At 45.2% G+C, this 23571-nt stretch overlaps 1 protein-coding gene across 2 annotated transcripts in view; it reads right to left on the bottom strand.

The window, feature by feature from the left end:
• The window catches only part of LOC143006866 (RALY RNA binding protein like), a 43466-nt gene that overhangs the window by 5720 nt on the left and 14175 nt on the right, over positions 1-23571 (bottom strand). The window contains exons 1-4 of one of the 2 annotated variants that reach the window (XM_076158201.1): positions 18107-18398; positions 5369-5444; positions 4147-4194; positions 3407-3582 (exon numbers count right to left, since the gene is read on the bottom strand). In XM_076158201.1, the coding sequence (XP_076014316.1) occupies positions 3407-3582; positions 4147-4194; positions 5369-5444; positions 18107-18146 (340 nt within the window). In that variant the 5' untranslated portion in view covers positions 18147-18398. Of the gene's footprint in view, positions 1-3406; positions 3583-4146; positions 4195-5368; positions 5445-18106; positions 18399-23571 lie in introns of those variants that run through there. The other variant, XM_076158199.1, reaches the window with a different exon arrangement.

Raw genomic sequence — 23571 nt, 5'->3', positions numbered from 1 at the left:
GCAAACACTTGCTGGTGCTTTGCGGGTTTGTGTGATCACATATTACATGCTGGGTAAGTAAGGACCAGCTCGAGGCAGTATGGGACCTGGAGTTTGGTCTTGCTGGGTGTGTTTCCACAGTATGTTGGCATGAGCCTCAAGTTCTGACACTTTGACTACGTTCAACACATTCACTGCTATAGAATGAGGGAATACGTGTCATTTGTCCTCTTTAAAACAGAACGGAATGACTACGGAGAGGAAATTTGGCATATAAAGCTACACTAGAGCTGATAATGCAGATAATAGTTTTGTGACAGAACCATCAACTCTGAAACCACAGAGGAAGAAGGAATCATGCGGAAAAAAGTGTAAAAAGGGAATTCAGACTTCATCTCCATAGTGGGAAACACTGAACAGCCCTGATTGCCAAAACCGCACACACACACAAAGGCGGCTTACTAGTCGTCCCTTTGATGATAAGAAAGTGTGGAGTCGTATCTAATTTATCTGTGGCTGCAGGCCTTTTTTTTTTTTGGCTCGTCACACAAACGGCACAGAGAGGACCAGCGTCCTAATCCGACATCGCTTCATCAACGGGCCATCTCGGGATAAAGCGAAGGAAGAGGAATCGGCATTGTTATTTAATAAGCGTGAGGAGAGATTTAGAGGGGAATGAGTAATGGATCTAATTTTAGGGCCTCATGATGAGCCAGAGACGATGGCGAAGATCTCTGGATTAGTGAGGCGATGAAGATTACCGCTGACAGATTTGGCACCGTGACACCCATAGAATATTAGAGCCCAAATAATAAGTTGTCACTTATTGCATAGAAAATTGTTAGGGTTAGTAAAAATAAAAATATGGCAAAAAAAAAAAGTTTGACATTTTGGGGGATTTCTTGTGATTTTCCACAAATGTTAAAATGTTATGAATCTTAGACAGAGAAAATGTCTACAAAGAATTTATAAATAAATTCTGATTATTTTACAAAGTTCTTGATCTTCTTGATCTTGATCCGAAAATGAATAAAACAGATGAAACGTTTGAAGATTTGACATGATATTCTGCCTTTTTCACATTTCTGTCTTCACGCGTTAGAAATGTTCAAGGGCTCGTTTCTGTACAGTTCCGATATAAGAAGCTGCTGTTTCTTTGAAGCAGATCTGACAAAAAACAAAGATTCTAATCAAAGACACACAGTTGTCTTGAGAGAGTGTGTGTGTCCTTTGTCTGCAACTCTGATGGCCCCCATGTTTAAGTGGGCCGGAGCTGAAACGCCATTGGATAATTAGTGAGGGCGACTTCATTGTACCTTGTTAAATCAAATAAAAGGAGAATGTAACAATAATTCATATGTGTTGAAACTTTTATATGGTGGAATATAAAACAATGATCTGATGCTTTGCTGTTTTGATGTGTTTTTGTTCAATCTGCTCTCATCTACCGACTCTGCAATGAGCACAGCTGACCTCAATAAGCTTGATTGCAAACCAGTTGCAGCTCTGTTCTTCAGTATTTCTTAACAAACCTTGGTTGCTGACTTTATTCCTAGTTTGCAACAACTTGCAACGCTGCTAGTTTGATTTCACATGCAAGCCTTTGACTCTGATGGACCAAGAAGTTTATTAGGACTAACAAATGTTGACTTTTGTCAGTAAATCAGCAGTTTGATGTTGTCTTCTCTCCTTTTCTCACATTGGGTTTGTGAAACATTTTGAGTTGTTCTCACTACAAGACAATCTGGGTGATAACCAATTTGCGAGGTGCATTGGAACATTAAATCTGGGCGAAAATTGTCTCAAAGTGATCCACTCCTAAGGTACTTCTTCAAATCTGAATGACCTTGACTAAATGGAATTATATACTAAATGTATTGAGATTATTACTCATCAATTTTAAACTAAAGTGGATCTCTGTGCTTTTCTCATCACTTTCTATTACCGTAAAAATTATCTGAGTTGTCCTTTTCATTTCTAGATCCTATTTACTAAGCTAAGTGTAAATCAGTCCCGGCTCTATATATCAAGTGACTTAAGCAGCTGCTGCCCCCTGTGGAGAAACAAAAGAGGAGCTACGATAAAGCTAATTGTCGAAATTGTAACTCTAAAGTAAGTCATTCGGGTAATTATCTGTCTGTGAGGTTTAAGTGCATTCATTAGACCGGCAAATAAGCTGGGACACGTTTCCTGCTTAATCCAGGAGGCTTCTTCAAGCTGATTTTACAGTCCATTGATTGCACTTAAACTAATGACATGTTAACCAATTCAGCTGTCGTTCGTTTTCAGCTTCAGTGCGGCAAAGCTAATGTAGCTGCGACCAGCTAGCTAAGGTCAGGTAACAAGCTAGCTAGCTGGGGTAACTGGCTGCTGCTGCTTAGGTTCACTGTAGTGTTAAACAAAAGATCTTTAGGGGGAATAAAGTGCTAAAAATAGTGACGATTTGCCTTAAACGTTGCAGATAACGCAGTGACTTGACAGAAATGGCAGCCAGCACGACTGAAAAGTTTCTTTTGACATTCGCAGACTTTGTCTAATTGACAGAAAAGGGCAGGAGCCAAAGTCTTTGGCACTGAAAACAGAAACGAAGAGTAGTGAGTGTGAGGAAAAACACCAGTCTATCCATCTTCATGATCCCTTTGCTCTGACAGCCGCTCCTCTCTGGCGGATGGCGTTTGGAGATCACAAAAGGCTCAAGCTGCCCAGCCTATTGCCGGGACAAGATAACCTTATTTAGCGATCCAATCTATCTGGGGCACATTCGATACAAACAGTGTGTTTTCAGGCCGCTGGCAGCAGCAAATTAGTCTCCCAAACATACGGCAGCAGCATCGCTTAAACTGAGGAGAGAATCAGCCACCGGCCCAGAAAAAACAGGAAGGAAATGGGCTTTTTTTTCACTCAACCCTCCTTCGCTATGAAACCGCTGCAACCTGACAGACCTCGGCAGACTGTTTGTGCCGATAACGGCAACGACAATGAGACAAACACACTGTAACCAATTACACAGAGAGAGCAAGAGAGAGAGGGAGGGAGAGAGAGAAAGACGGGCCACCCAATCTCCCCTTAATTACATTTAGGAGGCGGATTTATTCCCGTAGCCGCTTAATCAGGCGGCCGAATGAAAGGCCGATCCAGATGAATCCTGGGTGTTGGGACGAGCCGTCACGTGGAAAGCCCGGGATTACATTTGCGGTTGTGACTTTGCGTGGGCCCGTTCCGCGCTGCCGGAGTAACTGGAGTAACTTTTGGTCTCTTCACCCTCACAAAGCCACAGTAAGAGATTGGCATGAAGCCTTTTGTTTGAAAAAAAAGGGACAGAATCCAATTAAGGGCAATTACGCGCCGGCTCTCGAAAAACATGCAAACTCTCTCCGGCGTAAACAGAGAGGGAGAGAGAGAGAAAACGGCACCTTGGTGTATATACCTTTGAGCCCGGAGGAGGACGTGGGAGGTCTGGAGGATGAGGAGGAGGAAGAGGAGGACGTTTTGATGGGGAAGGAGGTCTTGCCACGCCGAGAGGACGGGGCGAGCACCCTGGAGCGTTTGAGGGGGATCACAGCTCTGGGTGGGGGGGCCACTCGGCCGTGGTAGTCAAAAAGCCTGGAGAGGAGAGAAATCTGTGATATTACACTTTATCTTTGCTATATTTGTCTCCCATGCAGCCCCGACCATCTATTTCACCCAAACCCAATTCTAGAAGCTATGATCTGCTATTTCAAGGTTTACTATCTCTCTCTAATGGTACACACACTAAACAGAAGTCAGATGTTATCGGTCAGACAGCACAATATTCCTCTTTCACACGTCCAAAACTGTGAAGAGTGTGGAGAGACGGGAGCGCTAAATGTCAAACGGAGGTGTCAGCGTCAGACGGATCCTTAGCCACCGTCCACTTCTGTCGCCGCTCTCGACAAGTTTGACATTTAGGAAATGTCTCGGCTGATAGGCGCTCTGATCAGCGGCGAATAAATGAGGGCCGGCTTAAGAGCGCGTTCGCCGTAGTCACGCGTCCAACCGAGACATTTCCCGTCACAACGTCTGTGACTGTGCCCCTGGTGGACGGTTAATGAATTACATGCAGAGGGAGGGAATCTGGAGCGAAATGCTCTCACATGAACACTTAACAGAGCCCAAATGTGAAAAAGTAACAGCGGCGATACGTACCTGCTATAGAAATCATCCCTGTAGTATTCATAATCAAATTCATAACCGCTATAGGAGAGAGAGAGAGAGATAGAGATGTCACCACCATTGATTGTATTTTACTGTATCATATCATTGCGTACATATAGTATCATATTGAATCTTAGCACATCCAACCATGAAAATGAATCAAATTAAATAAATAAAGAAAATCGCAACACACACAATAGTAAATTACGTTTATTTTATTTTTGTATTTGTTCAATATTTCACTGTAGTGCTATTGTGTTAAATATATGTGAGCATAAATTATTAAAAACTGCTCTCAGGGTGTAAACACAGGCCGATATTTAACGTGAAGAAGCCGTACAGATCTGTCCACAGGTCGCAGATCCAACCAAGGACGCTCCAGATTGTGCCTAAAGCTACAAAGTCTGAACCTCGCTGCCACACGAAGAGGACAAACCCACAGAGGCAAACTTTCAGACGGGGGTTGGGGGGGAATCGCGAGGGCAGAATGAGAAAAATCTCCTCTTAAACCCAGAAGAATAAAAGAATCAATGTCGGGCTGATGTTCAGGGCGGCGACTCATTTAGATTCAGAGAGCGAATAGAGTGAGAGAGGAAGAAAGAAGAAGCCATTTTGAAACATCGCTCTTCACACATGAATTTTAATTAGGATTAATGTATGACTGTTTCAATTCTGAGTGCTGTGTTGGTTTTGCCTCTCGTGTTCTTGTTCCATAATTACCATATTACATCTTTGCTGCTTTCAGCTGCAGCTATAAAATGCAAATGAGTTTCTTATAATGACACAATGCGCAAACTAATAAATGAAAAAAATAAAAGGTGTGCGCTCGTGCGATGCGTCCAGAATGTAGACAAGAGATGTGGGGGAGTGTAAACTTCTGGGTGAATACAGAAAAATATGTTTGGCCTTCTGTCACATTAAACTGGAGTAAACACACACTGCGTTGATGTATGTGTGTATGTGGCCAGCAGGAGAAATCAGGGTCATGCCTAATGAAGCTTACTCCTCTGAGGTTTGCAGGCTCCATCTGAACACACCCGAGCTCTGAAATGTGTTATGAAACCCCACAAAACAACAAAACAAAGAAATACATATTCCAGGTTCAGATGACAGCAGGAAAACAGACTGCGAACGCGAGGATTCTAAACGTGTTTACTTGAGAGTGAGCTGGAAGTCTGTTTAATATTGATGTTGTAAGGAGACGGCGTCTTACCTGTACACAGCTGATAGCGGCCGTTTGGATCCGGCCTTGGGCCTGTACGGCTTGGGCTCACCTGCCATGTTTATGTCTGCAAAAACACACACGCACAGACACAGACACAAATCACCTGTCAGTCATCCCTCAAATACACCGAGCAGCCATTAACCTCATCGTGTAGAAGAAGGTGCGACTTAATTCGCTCATTAACATATTCCCTGATGATCGTGACCCCGCAGTGTGAGGAGGCGTGACAGCTTTCAGTCAGGATCACACTGCACTGTAACCTCATTTCATGTGTGTGTGCTCCAGATATGAGATATGAGATTCATCGCGCCGTACTCTGACAGCTCAGGTAACCGTTAGCAACCGTTATCGTGCAGCTATTTGTACTTGAGCTCCTCAGACACAGATTTACTATGAGATCAGTTGAAGGACATTTTTTTTGCAAACCCCAACGCGTGTCTGCTGACGATTTCCAAGACTGAAAGTATGGCAGAGCTGTGCTGCGCATCCCGATACCGTGCTGTGTCTGTGTGTGTGTGTGAAAGCCATTGTGCTGTGTCCAGAAAGGGAGACCTTGCGAGTGTGTGCAGGAAAGATTACAAAACCAAAAAAACATCAAATTCCTCATTTCACAGGGAGGGCGACTCTTTGAAAACATGAAAACAATGGGAATGAATAAGCATAGAAAAACAAAAGCAGCGTGTGTTCGTGGAGCGTTTGATTTATAACGTTTCATTCTGATGCGACCATCAGGTGTGTGTGTGTGTGTGTGAGAGTTTGTGTCCCAGCCAGTCAGTTGTGCAGCGTTTACCCACAATGCTTTCTGTGCATCGCCAAGGGTGTTGCAAGGTCTTGGTATTATTGTTTTGTGGAGGCGGAGACGACGGTGCAGAACCTCCCGGGTGGAGATGTTTGGCGAGGCGATATGTGATACCGAGCTGCGTTTTCGTCCCTTATGGAGAGTGGGGGTGGAGTTTGGCCAAACAAATATTTTCAAATAAAGATGAATTTGACAAAAGGGAGACAGAGGGCAAACCGATCTCTGACGCAGAGACTCCACAAGACCTGAACGTGTTAGGTGGAGTCTAGCCAAAGGTGGAGGAAGATGCTGTCACAAGCGAGGGCGCCATCTCCCGTCGCATCATTCAGACTCCAATCTAGACTTGGATCGTGAGCCTCCGCCTCATTAGCCTGTTCATCTGTTCGCCCGACGCTAAACGTGATCTCGCTCTGCTCTTTTAACAAAATTTCTTCATTTGCCATTTATTACTGAGCCTTTTTTGACACCGTTTCTAAGTGAACTCCATCGTCCCTGAGCTCTGCGACTGTGGCTTTGTAGCTCAACCCAGACAAGAATCGAGAAATACGCCAAGTGAAATCCTCCGGGATGTGCAAAGTAATTCAGAACTGACAAATTAAGTGAAGTAAAAAGTACAATTTAACAGAATTTCTCGATCGTGTCACCATAAATCATGAATTATTTAACACGAATCTCTGACTAATTTCCCTTAGTGTGCGCTTTCCGTGCGCCACACAGCCGTATACGCTTTCTTAAATAATTCATTGGTCTGCTCAAGCTTCCCACCAATGCCGCCTAAGATCAGCTCCACCCCTCACCCCTCTATCCCCGGGAGTGGGATTGCATCAGGGTGAAAATAAGCTCCTGGCAAACTCTCGCCTCCTTCTCCCCAAGGCTGCTCTTCTTCCGAAACAGGATCAGACCCTGGGCTGTTTGTATGCCGCCTACTTAGACCTGCTAAAACACTGACTTTATAAGCAGCGCTGCAGGGCCCAACGCACTCCTCTATGTGTGTACGTTTGTGACAAAAGCATGCTGGGATCGACAGAGATGCTGATTTTGGATTTGGTATAACAACTTTATATTTAATTAGCCTATAACAATCCAACAAATGCAGCAGGGATACAGAAGCTGATGTGTCTTCATGTTGCTAAGCTATTTGAAAATCCCAGTGTGTTGACAGACGTCGTTACTATACGGTGGCTCTCACAGATCATTTTTACTATGCTTAGACTGTGGCTGGTTTAGCAATTTTAGCGTTTGTTAGCGTCCATGTAGCTCCAGTGCTGCTATGCTATATGTTTCTTCTACACTCACGCCAACCACTTGTGTTGCAGCGTGATGCCATGTTGGTAAAAATTAAGATTGTGACGCTAACAATCCTTTCTGACCTTCATCTGATGACAAGGCTCCCGTCTTCTCGTCGTACCCGATAGCTGCGATTTGGAAAGCTACGACTAGCCAACCAGCATGGGTGCGAACGACTTGAACCTGAATTGAGTCTTAGAAGTTAAGAAAAGGCAGAGAGTGGAGACACTTAACCGCTATTTACTGGCCTCATCTGCCCTCTTTGATGGCACAGACACAGATGGCGTCGCCTGTAGCTCAGCCGGTGGAGGGTGCGTGTGCTAGGCTAGCACCTAGTAGCTAAATGGGTAGTGACAGACGGCAGAAGCTAGCGAGGAAGCTGGAACTTTGCGCTGTAAATAAGTGTGCCGTGTCTGTCACATGGAAGCGCATTGGCTCAGTTTAACAAGTAGACAAAAATAGACGACAGCAACACCGACACAGCGGGTACAGAGAGGTTTGATCAGAGAAGCAAACTGGCTCGTCCTCTGTGATTTGTGTTAACGATTTCATGCGCAAATCTCACATCTCCTTGGAAACCTTTACTGTCCAGATGTTGTTTTTGCTCTGTTTCAACCAACCTACACTGATTCCCTGTACAGAACTAGAAACATCTAATCCTGAGGACGAGGGGTATTCTTGCTTTTCCACAGATTCCTGTTTGTACGAGTATCTAGGTGATAAATGGAGTAATTCTAAATGACTAGATTAGATTTGTAATGTGTAGTTTCCTGCGTGGCTCAGTCAACTTGAGGTGGAATGCAGTTCTTTGTCCTGCAGTCGTTGCACTTCCGAGTCCTGGCGGCGGATAAATCAAAAGCTCCTCGACCTTGCAGCCGCGTGAGTTAAAATTCTTGCACTCGTGAAATTATTTATGGGCGGCGTTAAAGCGCTACGCGTTTGTATTTGTTCTTCTGCCAGAGACGGAGATACAAACGCGCATCTAGTATGAAGTATGAATAATTAACACGACGCAATTACTGACCGGTGTTGCGGCAGGAGAAAGACAGAGGCAGACAGCGTGAGTAATCGCCCAAGGCCGAGCCGCGTTCCTCTGTCAGGAAAACATGAATCTGCGACACCCCGAAGGAGCCTGACGCTGTGTTTTATTAGTCTCATTTGCTCCCTCACACCTCTGTCTCCCTCAGACTCGTGCTTCCTGCCCTGCTCGTCGCCTCGCCCCATCCCTCACCGTCTCTTTCTCCCGTCTTCATTTTCCCTCCCCGGCCTCCCCTCGATGGCGGCGGCGATAACTCACCCTGCCTCTCCATCCGTCACTCTCTCCCGCACCCCGTATTTCTTCTTGTGTGTCTCGGCGCGGGAGGAAGCTCATTACGAGACGTTTTTCGCCGCCGCGCGTCACCTGTTGGGCCTCTCCGGTTGACACCTGTGCCGCAGCCAAGTCTTTGCACGTCTTATTCCCCCCCCTCTTTTCATTAGCGAGGGATGAATAACGCTGAAGCAATAGAAGTCAGGGCTTTGAATAAATCACGGCGATAAACCGAGCCATATGGCGGCATATTGCACGGTCTCACGGGGACGGGGAGGGAAGGTACTGATGTGCAAAATCAACAGGACAGACAAACACGAGCAGAGGGGGGGTCTCCTGAGAGTCGCACACGGGAAAGAAGCCCTAAGACTCCATGAAGGGCTCCAACCTGTGAATCCTGGTCCTCCTGCAGCCGGGACAGACAGCAGGGAGGCATCAGAGGAAAGCCGACAGCTAGCACGGGTTGTCGCAAGGTCAGAGACACGGTCAGGTGGACAGATTGCATCTCAGTGGAGAAACAAGCGTCTCGGTATTAGTGTGGAAGACAGAAGTGTGGAAGCAGAAGGGATGATGCCTCACTGATAATCCCTTTTTTGCGAGATCCAGCGCAGCCATCTTCTTGAAATCCTTCAGCATTTGCAGGGCTTCAAAGCGTGCCTCTCAAAAGGTACCGGTCGTGGGAGACGGTGAAGCACCTGAACTCCCGCCGCTCCAAAAGTCTCGCGCCACATTCTACTTCAGACGCATTTGTGATGTTTGTTGAGCACCCAGCACCTCAACAGTTGGAGGACGTTCACGAACGACCGGCGCACTCCAAAGAGCGAAAGGGTTGAAGTAATGAAGTGAGTCACTGCTTCATAATACAGAGATGAAACGAGCTGAATGAGGTTCACGGTCTTAATTAGCTGTTGTTAGACAGAGACGTCGAAGAGGCATTGTAATAGATGTTACTCATTAACACACACAAGCACAACACTATTTTAGTTCATCTCATTGTCAGAGCAGAAATTCACCTGATGCTCTTGACACAAAAATCCATAAGAAATGACATCAGCTGTGTCTAAAAGCGCAAGGGGAGCTGATTTCCACATCAAACTGCCTCTGCTGCTGGAGAGACAGAGAGAGAGAGAGAGAGAGAGAGAGAGAGAGAAAGCGACAGAAAGAGGCAGAGAGAGACAGAGAGACACAGAGAGAGAGAGACAGAGAGGGAGAGAGAGAGAGAGAGAGAGAGAGAGAGAGAGAGAGAGAGAGAAAGCGACAGAAAGAGGCAGAGAGAGACAGAGAGACACAGAGAGAGAGAGACAGAGAGGGAGACAGAGAGAGGTAAAGAGAGACAGAGCTGACAGAGAGAGAGGTAAAGAGAGAGAGAGACAGAGAATTAGAAAGGCAGAGAGAGAGGCAGAGAGAGAGAGAGAGGGCGAGAGAGAGAGAGGGCAAGAGAGACATAGAAAGGCAGAGAGAGAGAGAGAGGCAGAGGGAGAGACAGAGAAATAGAAAGGCAGAGAGAGAGGGAGAGACACCCGAACACAGCTGTGTGCGGTGGGCGTCACAATAACCTCTTTGGACACCAGCGACTCAGCACAGACGTGATAATTGACATGTAACACACCACCAGCTATCACTTCTAATGTGTCTGAGCTCACATACAGAGACGATCAGTCGAAGGTTGACGGGCTGCTACAGGATGTACTGCACTGAATCATACTGATTAGACACGATATCAACAATTATAACCGGATTTTTGTAAGGAACCGATGAGTTTGAATTCATCTTCCCCTGGATTTGACGTCTTACTGCACATAAACTAAAAGGTTTACAGACTAAATGTTTATTTTTACCAGGTTTTTTATATAGTTTCTTAAATATAATTTCCTTCAGGGGTTTTATATAGATTTAAAAAATGTTTTATCTTATCTAATTTGGCTCATTTGAAACGTATATATGCCAACAAATTGACGACATCACTGTGTAAACATTTAATAGGGTCGATAGAAACCAAACAAAAACACCAATTATCTGTCAATCAACTCCTTGATCGGTTGATTAATTATTTACCATCCCAAATCCATCGGTCGGGGTGTAATCAGTATGCTATCAAGTAACATTTGTGAGCAGGGAGAGTAATCATGACATAAGCATCATGGAGTCTCATATCATCAAATATAAACCCGTCCGGCTCTCACAGATCGATCTCACAAAACCTTTTCTCCTCCAGATTAGGACGGAGAGAGCTTTGACGCCGCCTTTCCGCTCGTATCTCAGGCCTGCAGCGCGCCGCCCCGGCTGATTGATTACATTAAATCCCCTCTCAGACGCCATCAGCCAGGACCTTAGCCGGGATGAGAAATACCTTCTTTTCCCCTCCCCGGAAAAGACAGAGGAGTGAATTCCCCCCGGAGCCTGGATGATGGCTCTACAGTGCGTTTGTCACTTTCTCCCTTCGCTCGCTCGTTCTCCCCTCCATCACCCGACTGTCAATTTGACGAGGTAAACATTACAGAGAGAAAGGAGATAAAAAGAAGGAAAGGGAGGGATGGACGCAGAGGGAGCTGCCCATCATCTCCTCGACCTGAGCGGGGAAATGCCCGGGCCGTCTCCCCGATGTCTTAATTAATTGAACAAAGAAACAAATTATGCAAATGGCTCCCGGGTGGGCGACACGTGAGCGGAGCGAGGGAGGTGAAACAAGCGGGCGGGGCTGGGGGGGGGGCGACAGGTTCACGTGGTGCACAGGTGTGAAATTCATCTATGGGCTGCGTTCAGGTTCGGTTTGCCTTTGATACCCCCGTCCCCTTTGATACCCCCGACGAGCCCCCGTCCCCCCCCCTCCCCTCTCTCCCTGAGACGCCGAGCCAGAGGAGCGATGATGATGAAGGCAGGAGGTCTGAGATGAAGGAGCCGTTGCATCTAATAGTCCAAAACATACATCACCAGCTGCCAGCGTGACACAGCAGCTGCGGCGGACATCATAACGCTGCGGATACGCTTTTTTTTCCCGCCGCGCGATAAGAGGCTGTGCGACGGCGAAAGCAACCCGACAGATTTCCTCAAGATTGCCAGTCTTGAGTTACAATCAAACTTTCCCCCGCACAATGTTCTCCTCGCCGTCGCGCTGACAGGCTTTCTCCGGCACAAAAGGCCTCCGTGCTCCTCGCCCCGAGTCGAGACGTCACAATTTCACTCACTTTGCCTTTGAAGAAACCGACACTTCTGGCTCCTCGCCGCCTGTGGAGCGTTCAAATGAGGGTCACCAAACGCCGCCCCCATCAAAGACACAGTTTTAGCCTCTTGCAAAGCCGGGTCGGTTAAAACACCCCTGTGACTTCCTAGTTCCTACGGCGTCTTGTCGGACGTCGCAACTCCTGTTTAAACGTCGAATGACACTTCGTCTTCTTATTTTATACAAGGATTGGAAACCGCGGATGTAAAGAATCCATTTTTGATCGACTGGTGTGCTCATTGAGTGAAAACGGTTGGATTTCTTTGGCGCTGGAGCGTTAACTGGCTTCGGGCCGGAGCTGTCAGCATCCACCACCCACGATACACACACACACACAAACACACGCACACTCACCCGACAGTCCAAGTGTTTGATCTTACTGTAATTAGGGCAGAGATGTGATTAAGCTGAACGTATATGAGGAATTAAAAGGATTAAGGCGTAATTGGGTGGAGATGTGGACGTGTCTGAGTCAATCGACGTAAAGGCTTGTTACTTAAAGCGCATTTCCATTTGTTCCCGTTTCGGTGGCAATAAGCCCGTATACATCAGGCCGGAAACAAATCAATGTATGGCTTTAATTGCGGTGTAATTGTAGTTTGAAGGTGCTAATGTTAATACACGCATCGATCTCTTGCACTTCCTGTGTGTTCAATCACATAACTACACTAACCTGTTCCGGCAGTAGACGACTAAGTAAAGCCTCTGTTTGCTTTACGTCGTCGTGGGAATGAGAGGAAATAACACAAAGCGCACAAATCCATGCGTTCACCGCTGGATAAAGAGGAGAGATCCGTAAACAGGAGTTTGATTCTGTATGGTTAACACACTCGCTGTGTAAACGCTGGGGTGTGACATTGACTCTGCCGCTCTGCCTCGCCGGGTCCCTGAGGCCGGGCGGCCCAGAGTCCAGAGGGGATGGGTTCATAATCCCGGGGCCCCCTCGGGCGCCCGCCAAACACCATCAGCTTTGTGATCGCGTCCCTCTGCTGTAACCCGGGAACAGACCCAACCAGCCGCTCTCTCGCGTGTCAACAGAGCCGGCGATCCGTGCGGTTGAGGAAACTCGTTGGCGACGTTTCCCTCCCGACGCTCTGTCATAATCACCGCAAGCGTGGATAACGAGCTTATCGATGCCGACTTTCCCCTCCGCTCGGCGTGGCTCTATTAATATCCCCTGTGGTGGGCTGAGGGGTTGAACCTACGACCTCACAATCTATCAGAAATCCCACTAAGACGTCTATATTTCATGTTAAGCAGGGAAATAAAGTGAACGATCGGAGAGGAATTAGTCTGTATCGCCTCGTTTATATGCAGGGGGAACGTGATGCGAGGGCGGACGCGACGGGGTGAACTAGCGGGCGAGCGAGTGCGAGGTGTCACGGATTCTCGAATTATTTGCGTTTCCTCGCCGTTGACGTTTGACAGACATTCATTTCAGCATTCTGCAGACAGCTACGCCGCCGCGGTCGCGTCAGTCGACTCGGCACATTAGGTCCAATATCAGTTCTTGCCATTCACCAAAGCCCGTTTCTCCCAATATTCCTCGTCTTCCCTATCCGAGCGGAAATGTGAAATTCCGCCGTGTTTCCCTCCCCCCCCCAGAAAAAGAAGTCGCACAATAGATTTCTGATAATAACGTGTAATTTTCCGCTTGTGCATTGGTGCTTTGTTGTCACAGCAGGGGTGTGCGTCCGTGTATTTGTGTGTGTGTGTCACTCCGTGCTTGTATGTGTGTCACGCTGATTATTGCTTCTCCTGGCAACAGTCCCGACTGCTCCTGTACATGTGAGCCGAGCTGTTGAGGAGGGAGACCAGGACTCTGGAGGAGCGACATCCTGTGACAACGGTGTCGCCTTATTTCATCACCGAACGGCGAAGACTCATTAGTTCCTCGTCTGACGGATACAATCGCATTTCCAGGACAGAAGAGACGGTGTTTTGCCGTTTCTGTTCCGGGCACACACTGCTTTTTTTCCCTCCGTTTGGCAAACATCCAAAGCCACCGCAAACTCCAAGGACGCTTCCGTATCTGCCTGGCAACAACCGGGAGCGAACGCGCACAAACACCCAGACGCAGTTCAAATGTTCAGACACAGAATGAGAGAGAAGCGTTGCAATCTCTGGAGGAACGCGATTCAGCCAGGAAATGAAACAACTGACATTGTTTTTTTGTACGTTGGAGCATTTTTGGTGGTGTTTGGCTTCACTTAACCCTTTAAACCAAAGGATCTTTCTGGAAGCTTGTGCCGTTTCTACAGCGACAGAGATGTAGAGGAAAAGCTCAATGTATCTACTGGAGACCCAAAGAGAGCTGTGTCACGCTACAAAGCCCTCCCAACGCCCTGCATTCTACCTCACGTTAAGCGGCGACATGATCAATGAATCGGCAACCATTTTAGGGTCAAAGGTCACAGGAGGACGCTTGACAATGGTGAACATATTGCATCAAACTAAAACTTAGAACTTCTTGTCGAGGAGCTGGAATGTCCTTAAAGATGACACGCTATGCTTGGCAGCCTTAAAGAGAAAAGGGGCTAAAATTGCTTGTTGTGGTTCAGTGTGCACAGTGGTGCTGCGGCAAGTAGATCAATGGATCAATGTTGTTGTTGTTTTTTTGGCACATAAATGCAGCAGCAGGTTTCAAAAATACACACGTAAAAAAGAAAAAGCGAAAATGGAAATCTGGCAAATCCATTTAATGCAGGTTGTACTCTGTAGGTGGGTTCTGGGCGCATTTTTGGCCAGTTTGATCCGGGCCGACTCTTCGAGCTTCGCGTTTGGAGAAGAACATCGCCTGTAATCACGAGTGATTTATTCAAGAGCAGCATCGCAGGCAGCTCCAGCAGCTCCGGCAAGGATTGTGCTGCACATGATTTGTATTCATTCCCACGGACATGCAAAGTGAAAGTTTGGGCAAAATGGAGCCGAGCTGAGAGGAAGTCTAGTCAGAATGTCAGAAACACACACGCAGACACGCACAGACACACACGCATAACTGCCCTTGACACATGGTTTAAGATACATGGAGGAGGTCTGACAGACGACGTAACAGCCGTCTTCCTATGCCTCCCTCCTCTCTCCGCCACACACACACCGTCAGCAGACACACACGCATACACACACACAGACCGGCATCTGCAGCGCAGTGAGAGACATTCATTTGTCATGCACTGCAGCCCCACAGTCATGACACAAATTGCAACTAAAACAACAACGGCGCTGGCCCAGACATCTGGAGCGCTGCGGAGGAAGTCTAAGAAGTGTGTGAGTCGAGGAAGTTCTATGATCATTTTCCGTTACACCGTCCAAGGCTTCAAAGCGTTCCTACCCGAAAGGTGAGCGAGCACACAGCCATATACTGTATACACACACACACACACACACACACACACGATCCCTGATGGTGCAATTGATCCAAAGCTACAAAATCTTAAATATTTATGGGCTTTGATTCAAACGCTTTCGCTCAGGCGCACATGAAAGAGAGAGAGCGTCTCCTCTCCTAATGTCATTAATCACAACAGGCAACCGCACAAACCTGCACACACACACGCACACACACACCAGCTCTTTCACCTGCTGATGAAGAGCCAAGTGGAGAGACAGCAATGTTCAGTTTGGTACATTCACCAGAAAATATTTCTAATTGTTGTGTTATGGACATTTAGAGACGCTCCTTTCAATCCTGTCAACATTTCTTTAATTTCACAAATAGAAACTCCATATTTCTAACTGAGTCCAGTGATTTTGTCGCATTTTTCACGCCGCTGCTGCTGTTGCTGCACGTTAGTTACCACAGGTTTCAGCCACTCCGGCACAAATTTCCCATTTTCAAAAGGAGAGACTATAAAAATGTTCCAATCTGGAGCAGAAAAACAGCTTCTCCACCGACCAATCAGAGGAGCCGTGGCGCCGCATGTGACGCTGGAACCTAATTCATTCCATCCAGCGTCCGCTTGATTCTGCATAACGTGACCACAAAATATTGCTTTCCATAACGTGTTGCTGCTGCTGATCAGGCAGGCAGGGATCCTCTGGAAGCCGAGAGGAGTTTACCTTAGAACAAACGCACCCAAACACAAACAACAAGAGGCACAACAACACTTCTGAATCTGCTTCAAGTGAACCATCAGCCATCGCTCGTGCACAAACGAGCACAATAACAGGAAAAGGTAACGTGATCAGCCCTTCAGCTCCTTGTGTGGCTGCCGCCGCCGCCGCCGCCGCCGCCGCCGCTGCCCGAGGCGAAGCTGCTCCTCTTCCTCTTTGAGTTAAGGGCTTGTTAGCGGTGACCTGATGTAAACCCTCATTTACAACTGGACATTGTTAGAGAAAAGTGCACCCACTGATCTGCTGAGTGAGGCGGAGAGCTGCAATGACTCACTGCACAAGCTGCATCCACGCACACACACACGCACACACACGCACGGGCACACAAACAAGGGTGTGCAAAGCAAAAGCACATCACCTGCTGTATATTTATAGTTCTCTGATTCCACACAGAGCTTTTAATAAAAACCTTATATTGGTGCTTGTTCTCCCAGTAAAAGACGCCTGCTTGTATCTGTAAATCTGTAATCTTCAGCCTAATACCTTCATAAAAGCAGCGAACAACCTTGAGACATCTTCTTTACATCTGCATTTATTGCCTTTTCTGCCATTTTAAAGAGCTCTTGGTTTCTCTCTCTCTCTCTCTCTCTCTCTCTCCACATTCTTCTGAGCTCTACCACCAAATTTGAGTTTCTTTCCAGCTCACCTACGCAACGTACAAGCTGTGCACCCCAGAACACCGATGCAGTCTGATCTATTTGTAGCCACATGCAGTGTGCGCTTTCAGAAACAATGTATCATTTCATTCTCAGTGCATTTGGACGAAGGGTAAGCCAGCTTCCAAAACCAAAGCTACAGACGTCTCATCGGTCAGAATGAGGGAGAAGAATACTGGGATGTGTTCTTCCATTTCCTCGCTGGGTGATGGGGGACATTTTGGACACATCCAGCAGCTAATTGCTAATTAAACCTGGGAGTCATTGAATTTGTATCTCAATTTAATGGCTTTTCTGAAACGTAACCCTGCCTTCACCCCCCCGTGTATAAAACAATAAATGATGCTCCTGCGCTCCTGATGATGTCTTTGAAAACATCTTACACTCCATTACAGGAGTGTGTCCATCTTCTCCAGGTCGCTGCGTATTTTGCAGCTGAACGTCTTTCAAACCCACACGGTCTTGTTTTAATTATAGCAGAGAGTTCAGGTTGTCCAAAGATAGCATAATAAGCCACGATGCATCTGTGGAATCTGTACAAAAATGTGGCACAATGCATGTAAAACAAAAAGGATATAATGGAAATATGAAATGGTAACGCATAAATAATTAAAATATCTTAGTTACTAACAAAAGAGAGTTACTATAAAGGATATGGATTTAGTTGTTAATGTAGTTTTGTGCAGCAATTACATGATAAATTTGGTTACTAGTGTGTACAAACATCAACATTAATGGCATTTAAAATAAAATGAAAATAATGTTCTAGTTTCTATAATGGACAGTTCATTTTATGTAGGTTTTCTCAATTAATTAAGGGTTTTTAATGCTTTTTGTGCAGTGATCCCTTGATTATTATTAGGTAAGAATAAATAAAAAATCCATTAAATGTATTCAGATTACATTTACATTGCTATTTAACTTTAATTGCATGATAAAAGACGCGTTCCATCTCGTTTGGTCAGGTTAGTGTGAAGTATTCAGTCACCTGCGATTCAGTGAAATAACCCACTGAACAGCAGGTGCAAAACAGGCTTTTCAAAATAAAAGCATGATGCAAAACAACCAGCAGGCAAGTGGTTAACTTCCTCAGCAAATAAAAAACCTTTCCAAAAAAATTCAATATATCTAAAAAAAAACACAACAGTATTACAGGGACAATAGATGCTAAATGTACTGAAGCAGACAACGGTGGCTTTCAGCTTTAACTTTGACACGACAACCCGAAACTGCGCCTACGTAAAAACAGCATTTTACGCCAATTCGGTGAGTTAATCGCGTAAATTTCAAAGAGCAAACCGAGGAGCGCGGCCACCGTCGCCAGCTTGTATCGTAAACTTACATCGATGGTTGCGACGCTTCCCTTTGTACATGGTCATCATGTACGGGTCCAGCTTTGCGCACTTTCAGGCCCCCGGTGAGATGCGACAGAGAGAACGCGGAGCTTCGGCTTCGGGGCTTTCGGGCTTTCGGGCCTCAGAGACGGCGCTGTACTTTATGCTGCCTGGCGAGCCGAGGAAGAGGAGGAAGAAGCAGTAGAGGAAGAAGCAGAAGCAGAAGAATAGAAGAAGAAGAAGAAGAAGAAGAAGCAGCAGCTTGCACGGACGGAGGAGACGCGCGTGTGGAGCCGGATCATACCATCAGCCTCAGGAGGGGAGGGGTGAGGGGAGGGGGGGTGCGCGCGGTGCAGCCGAGACACGGCAGCAGCCAATCACGAGTCAGCAGGGATAGAAATCAGCATATATTAAATTAAACGTAAAAAAAAATGAAAATACAAAAACAGACGAAGAAGAAGACATCATTTGGAAGATAATGGAGAAGACATTAGGATTTATTTATTTGTTACTGAATTTTATTGTCTCGACCTGCAAGTGTTATTTCCTTTGCTTATTTCAACCATTTGACCATTTTAGAGGAATTATTCTCTGGCCATTTTGTCTGTCCTTGACTCTCCAGATTAATTCGGTCTGTTTCATTTTACTTATCTTATCCAAGCGTTATTACCTATACAGATAATGGAATAAAGCTCAGCAACTAGCATCACTACTCCTGATATGTCTTTATAAGGCGTTTGAGTTTATTTTTAGCAGGAGCCGACAGCAAACAAGTCTGGAGAGGATGAGACGGTTGCAAAATTTATGTGGCAAACATCTGCTGTGAGCAAACAAGATTCATTTACTTTTGCTTATTTTCAAGCCTCTGTCTGTTTTGTCTGTTATCCAGTCCCCAAGTGTCTGATTTCCTTCAGCTGTGAGAATATGCCAGTGGAGTGAGATCATTTCAAGCACTTAGTAATGAAAATTTGCAGAGGTGGAACAACGTCCTTGTTGTATGAGTCACAAGTAAAGTCAATACAGGGAAATCACAAGTCCTAACACATCAAAATGGACTCTATACCAAAGTATTAAGTGATGAGAATACACATAGATAAGACTGGAAAACCAAAAAATGCGTTTATTGTATAATTTCCGTTATCTTTGAGTTGTGGAAGGTTGCAAGTCTTTATGAATTAAGGAAAGCAAGTTCAAGTGAAGTCACAAGTGGTGTGAAAGTCAAAGTCGCTTGGCAAAGTTCCCTTTATTATGTCTCAAGTCAGCAAATGTGTCACTCAGTGTAATCAGTTATGCAGCTCGAGTGCACAGACCTGCAAACTGCTGTCAGCATCTTCAGTCACATTTACAATCAAGAACATGAACGTTTCAACCGCAAATACTCTTATAAGGTTCTTGATTCAATTGATTTGTTTTAAAGATACGTCACTGCTCTTATGCAACTGTATATCATATTATTAGTAGGTGTAGTTTATCCCTTATTTTTGTGCAACTAGACTCTGGATTAAGCATGCAGGCAGGATGCAGCACACACACACACACACACTCACACTAGCTTTGCATGTAAACACCCTCTCACACACTCTGCATTTGGCCTGATATTGGAATAGAAAAACACCAAATTCCTCTCAACAACCTCTGGGCATGCCGGAAAAAAAGGTGCATCTCATCTCACTTGCAAAGGAGGATTGTGTTGCTACGGAGACGAGGATAAGGAAGAGGCCTGGATGTTGATTTTGTGCGTTTCATTCCACTATATTATGTTATCCTGGTTCAGGTAGTAATAACAACACGTGTAGTGATATATATCCAGAACCTGCGACTCACTCAATGATGTCATCATCAGAACATAGAAGATTATGTGATTAGATGAAATCCTTTAAAATGTATATTAAAATTGTAAATTTTAATGTAAATGTGAAAGCTGGTTAATTGTTATTTCCTTCAGTTTCATTAAACCATTGGCTCGATGAGAAAATGCATAAAAAAACAAATATTGTCATTTGCTTTGATGTGAAACAGCGACGAGCGTTTCTATTTTGATAGAAACGGTATTGTGGCGACACCTACTGTTCAAAGTGTGTAATTACACCAACATAACAGGAAACCATTACATGGAATGAAGAAATGATATTAATGTTCATATTCACAATTCTAATACGCCTTAATTAGTGACTTATATTCTTAGTAACAAAACGCACTTGACACACGGCTCGTTAGTAAATATTAACAGTTAGAAGGTACAACTCAACAACATGGAAGTGATCCACAAGATACACACATTTACATTTGAATACATTTTAGATTTGACATTTATGAAAGGTGGAAAAAGAGCATTAGAGGGGACTTAAGTTATTCCAAGTTCTATTTTATAGCACATGAAAGGCGTGATTGCACTCAGATGATTGCTCAATAGTTACAAAAAAAAATCAGAAATACTTAAATATAACTGGGATGTGCAGTTTCCAAAGCAGATTCCGTCTCCAAAGCACTAAGCACATCATCATCTGTTTAAAGATATGGAGGGCTGTCAGATGGCACCCAGAAGATGTACACGCGTTGCCTTCTTGTAAAGTGCTTTAGAAACACACTGCCTGCTCACAAATGACCCCCATTTATAGCCGAGATGAGCGATGCAGCAGAAGCCCGGGGGGAAGACTTCCAACATGATGGATACAAATCTGCTAGAGCCACCAAATCTCATTGGTCGCTGACTTACAGCCTCCCTTAGCTCATTAGACAGGCATCGCTTTTGGCGCCCGGTAATTGCAAACGTACCTGCTCTGCTTAGCAATCTGTGACAGCACTCTGCAACAAAAAAACCAAGGAAGATTCAATCTTATTTTTTTAGATGGTGCTAAAATATAAATGATGGGTATGAACAAAAAAAATAGAGAGCATAACCCAGACTGTCCACTGAGTGGCACTGAAGAACTAAGCAAATGGAAGGGACAGGAAAGTAGATAGCTTCTGTCCTCACCCATAAATTAATTCCTTAAATTATGAAATAATTTAATTTCAAGTGCTTTTCTTTAATACTTTTTGACACAATGAGTACTTCAGAGATGAAGATTGATGTCTGATTCATTCCTTCACAAACCACCAAATAGATTGATACTAGCAAAGAGGCGTAGGCATCATTCATCTCACTTAAACTTGGGAATATTCTCACTCTGTATCATAATGATATCCTAGATGAGATCATGCAATGTTTTTTGCTCCAGTTTGTGTTTTTGTCACATTTTTCATTATTCAATTATGATTTTGCTTTCAAGGACCACAAACGCACACGCACACGCGCACAAACACACAAACACACACACGCACGCACGCACGCACGCACAATATTTCAGCAACATCCCTTTGGTTTATGTGCAATCAGGTATCTGATTGAAATGTCTCCCTCTACTGGAGAGAACGCGGCACGACAGCACCCTAATGTGTTTATGCGCTATTGCAGCGCTCAGTTTCTCTTTCTCCCTCTTAGGTAGGAGGGAAAGAGAGACCAGGCGTGATGAACACATCCTTCATTCTGTCTTTTGTTGGGGGGCCAAAGCTCAACCAGCCATTTGACCCCATTACAACCGAGTCCAGCTATGAATGAGGACACAGTTCTCCTCAGAGGCTCCACAAAGCACTTAAGAGTCGGACTTCCTATGTAACAGGGGCCTTAAATCCATACAATGAGATCAAAGAAAAGCCTCATAGCCCAGTTTCTGGTCCTTAACTTGAATTTCTGCAGATTCATTGCTTGAATGAATACAAACAAGCGTAATTAAAAAATATTTCACGGGTTTAGCAATCAGACATTATTTGTTGGGGATGATTGAGATTAGGGGGTTACTTCATGAAGCCAGTAAGTCTATGATCAATCATACTTTAATGAATGAACATTCATTTAATTCACGCATATGTTTATGAATTCATGCCCCATTTATGTGTTTATTTTGGGCCCTAAACTCTCTCTCTCTCTCTCTCTCTCTCTCTCTCTCTCTCTCTCTCTCTCTCTCTCTCTCTCTCTCTCTCTCTCTCTCTCTCTCTCTCTCTCTCTCTCTCTCTCTCTCTCTCTCTCTCTCTCTCTCTCTCTCTCTCTCTCTCTCTCTCTCTCTCTCTCTCTCCATCTGTCTGGGGCAGCAGAGTGCAAAGCTTCACATTAAGAAGTATTCAAACGGTGAACTGCTCACAATTGCCATTCACACAGGCATTAAAGGCTGCCAAATCTAATTCAGCCCAGACGCTATCAGTTCCAACGCCGCTCACTCAGTCTGCAGAGATAATACAAAACCACACAGGGCAGCAGGGGTTACACACACCCACACACACACACACACCAGAATGTCTGCTGGATGTAATGGAGCCACAAATGACTCGACTGTCACTCGTGGAGAGAGGAAGCGAGGGGCGATGCATTTGGCTTCATTCTTAATTCCACCCATCTCAGATTAACAAGGCTGTGATTTCTCCTGTTGGAATGCGGCAACTGGAGGATGACGAGGAAGATGACAAAGACAAAGAAGAAGAAACACTCTGACCTGTGTGTGCCATAAAACAGCTGTAACTCTTAATGTGTCTGTTTGTTTACTCCCAGTGAAGCAGGCACTCAAATCAACTTGTGTGATGGACATCAACATAAAAACCCTTTCAGTTATTTCTTTTCTTTATTGCATCATGTCACAGAGTAAGTTATTGTTTGGGGCTGTGTGGCAGTGGACCCTGGGAAAACGCAAAGCTTTCTGGGAAATTCAAGGCCAGGAAGTGAAATAAATCTGCGTCTCTCGGCGACATTCAGGAGGGAGAAGGACGCGACCCAAGAAAACACACACACACACACACGCACACACGCACGCACACGCACACACACACACACACACACACACACACACACACACACACACACACACACACACACACACACACAGCTCAAAGTCCATACATTTGAGCACATAAAGCTGATTTGAGCCTTCTACAAAAGTGACGGGCTGTAGCTTTAAGTAAACAGAATTCAGGGATGACAACACAGCTACACAACACAGAACTCACGTCTGAAGACACAACCTCTGCCAGTACTCATGATTCAACACTGTACACTATCTGTAAAACCTGCTTTAGCCTTTCATTTCACGGCCAAAATGCATAAAAAGCTACAGAAACATTCCGAATCCGCATCAGCTCTACAACCAAGAACTCATTTCCACTCATAAACAATAAACTACAAACAGTAACAACAGGTAAAATGACAGTATTGACAATTTCATAAAGTGGAAAAGTACTGAATGGACCAGTGTGTGTCATAGAAATGATTCATTTAGCAACTATGAATAAAATGTGATAGAAACAAATAAAAATAGACCATAAACCCATCAGGGACATTGTGAGCCCTGCAGGGTTTATGGTTTCAGTAAACTTGATTTAAAACGTTTGGCCGCGTCGGTGTGGCACCTTGCGTCCTTTCCTCGTCCGCATTTAGCTGTCTGAT

The sequence above is a fragment of the Genypterus blacodes genome, unplaced genomic scaffold, assembly GCF_046128005.1.
Source record: "Genypterus blacodes isolate CSIRO-AG114 ecotype Tasmania unplaced genomic scaffold, CSIRO-AGI_Gbla_v1 ptg000076l_1, whole genome shotgun sequence".
Taxonomy (NCBI): Eukaryota; Metazoa; Chordata; class Actinopteri; order Ophidiiformes; family Ophidiidae; genus Genypterus; species Genypterus blacodes.
Note: the sequence above shows the minus strand (reverse complement) of the source record. Positions and strands in the feature narration are given on the sequence as shown.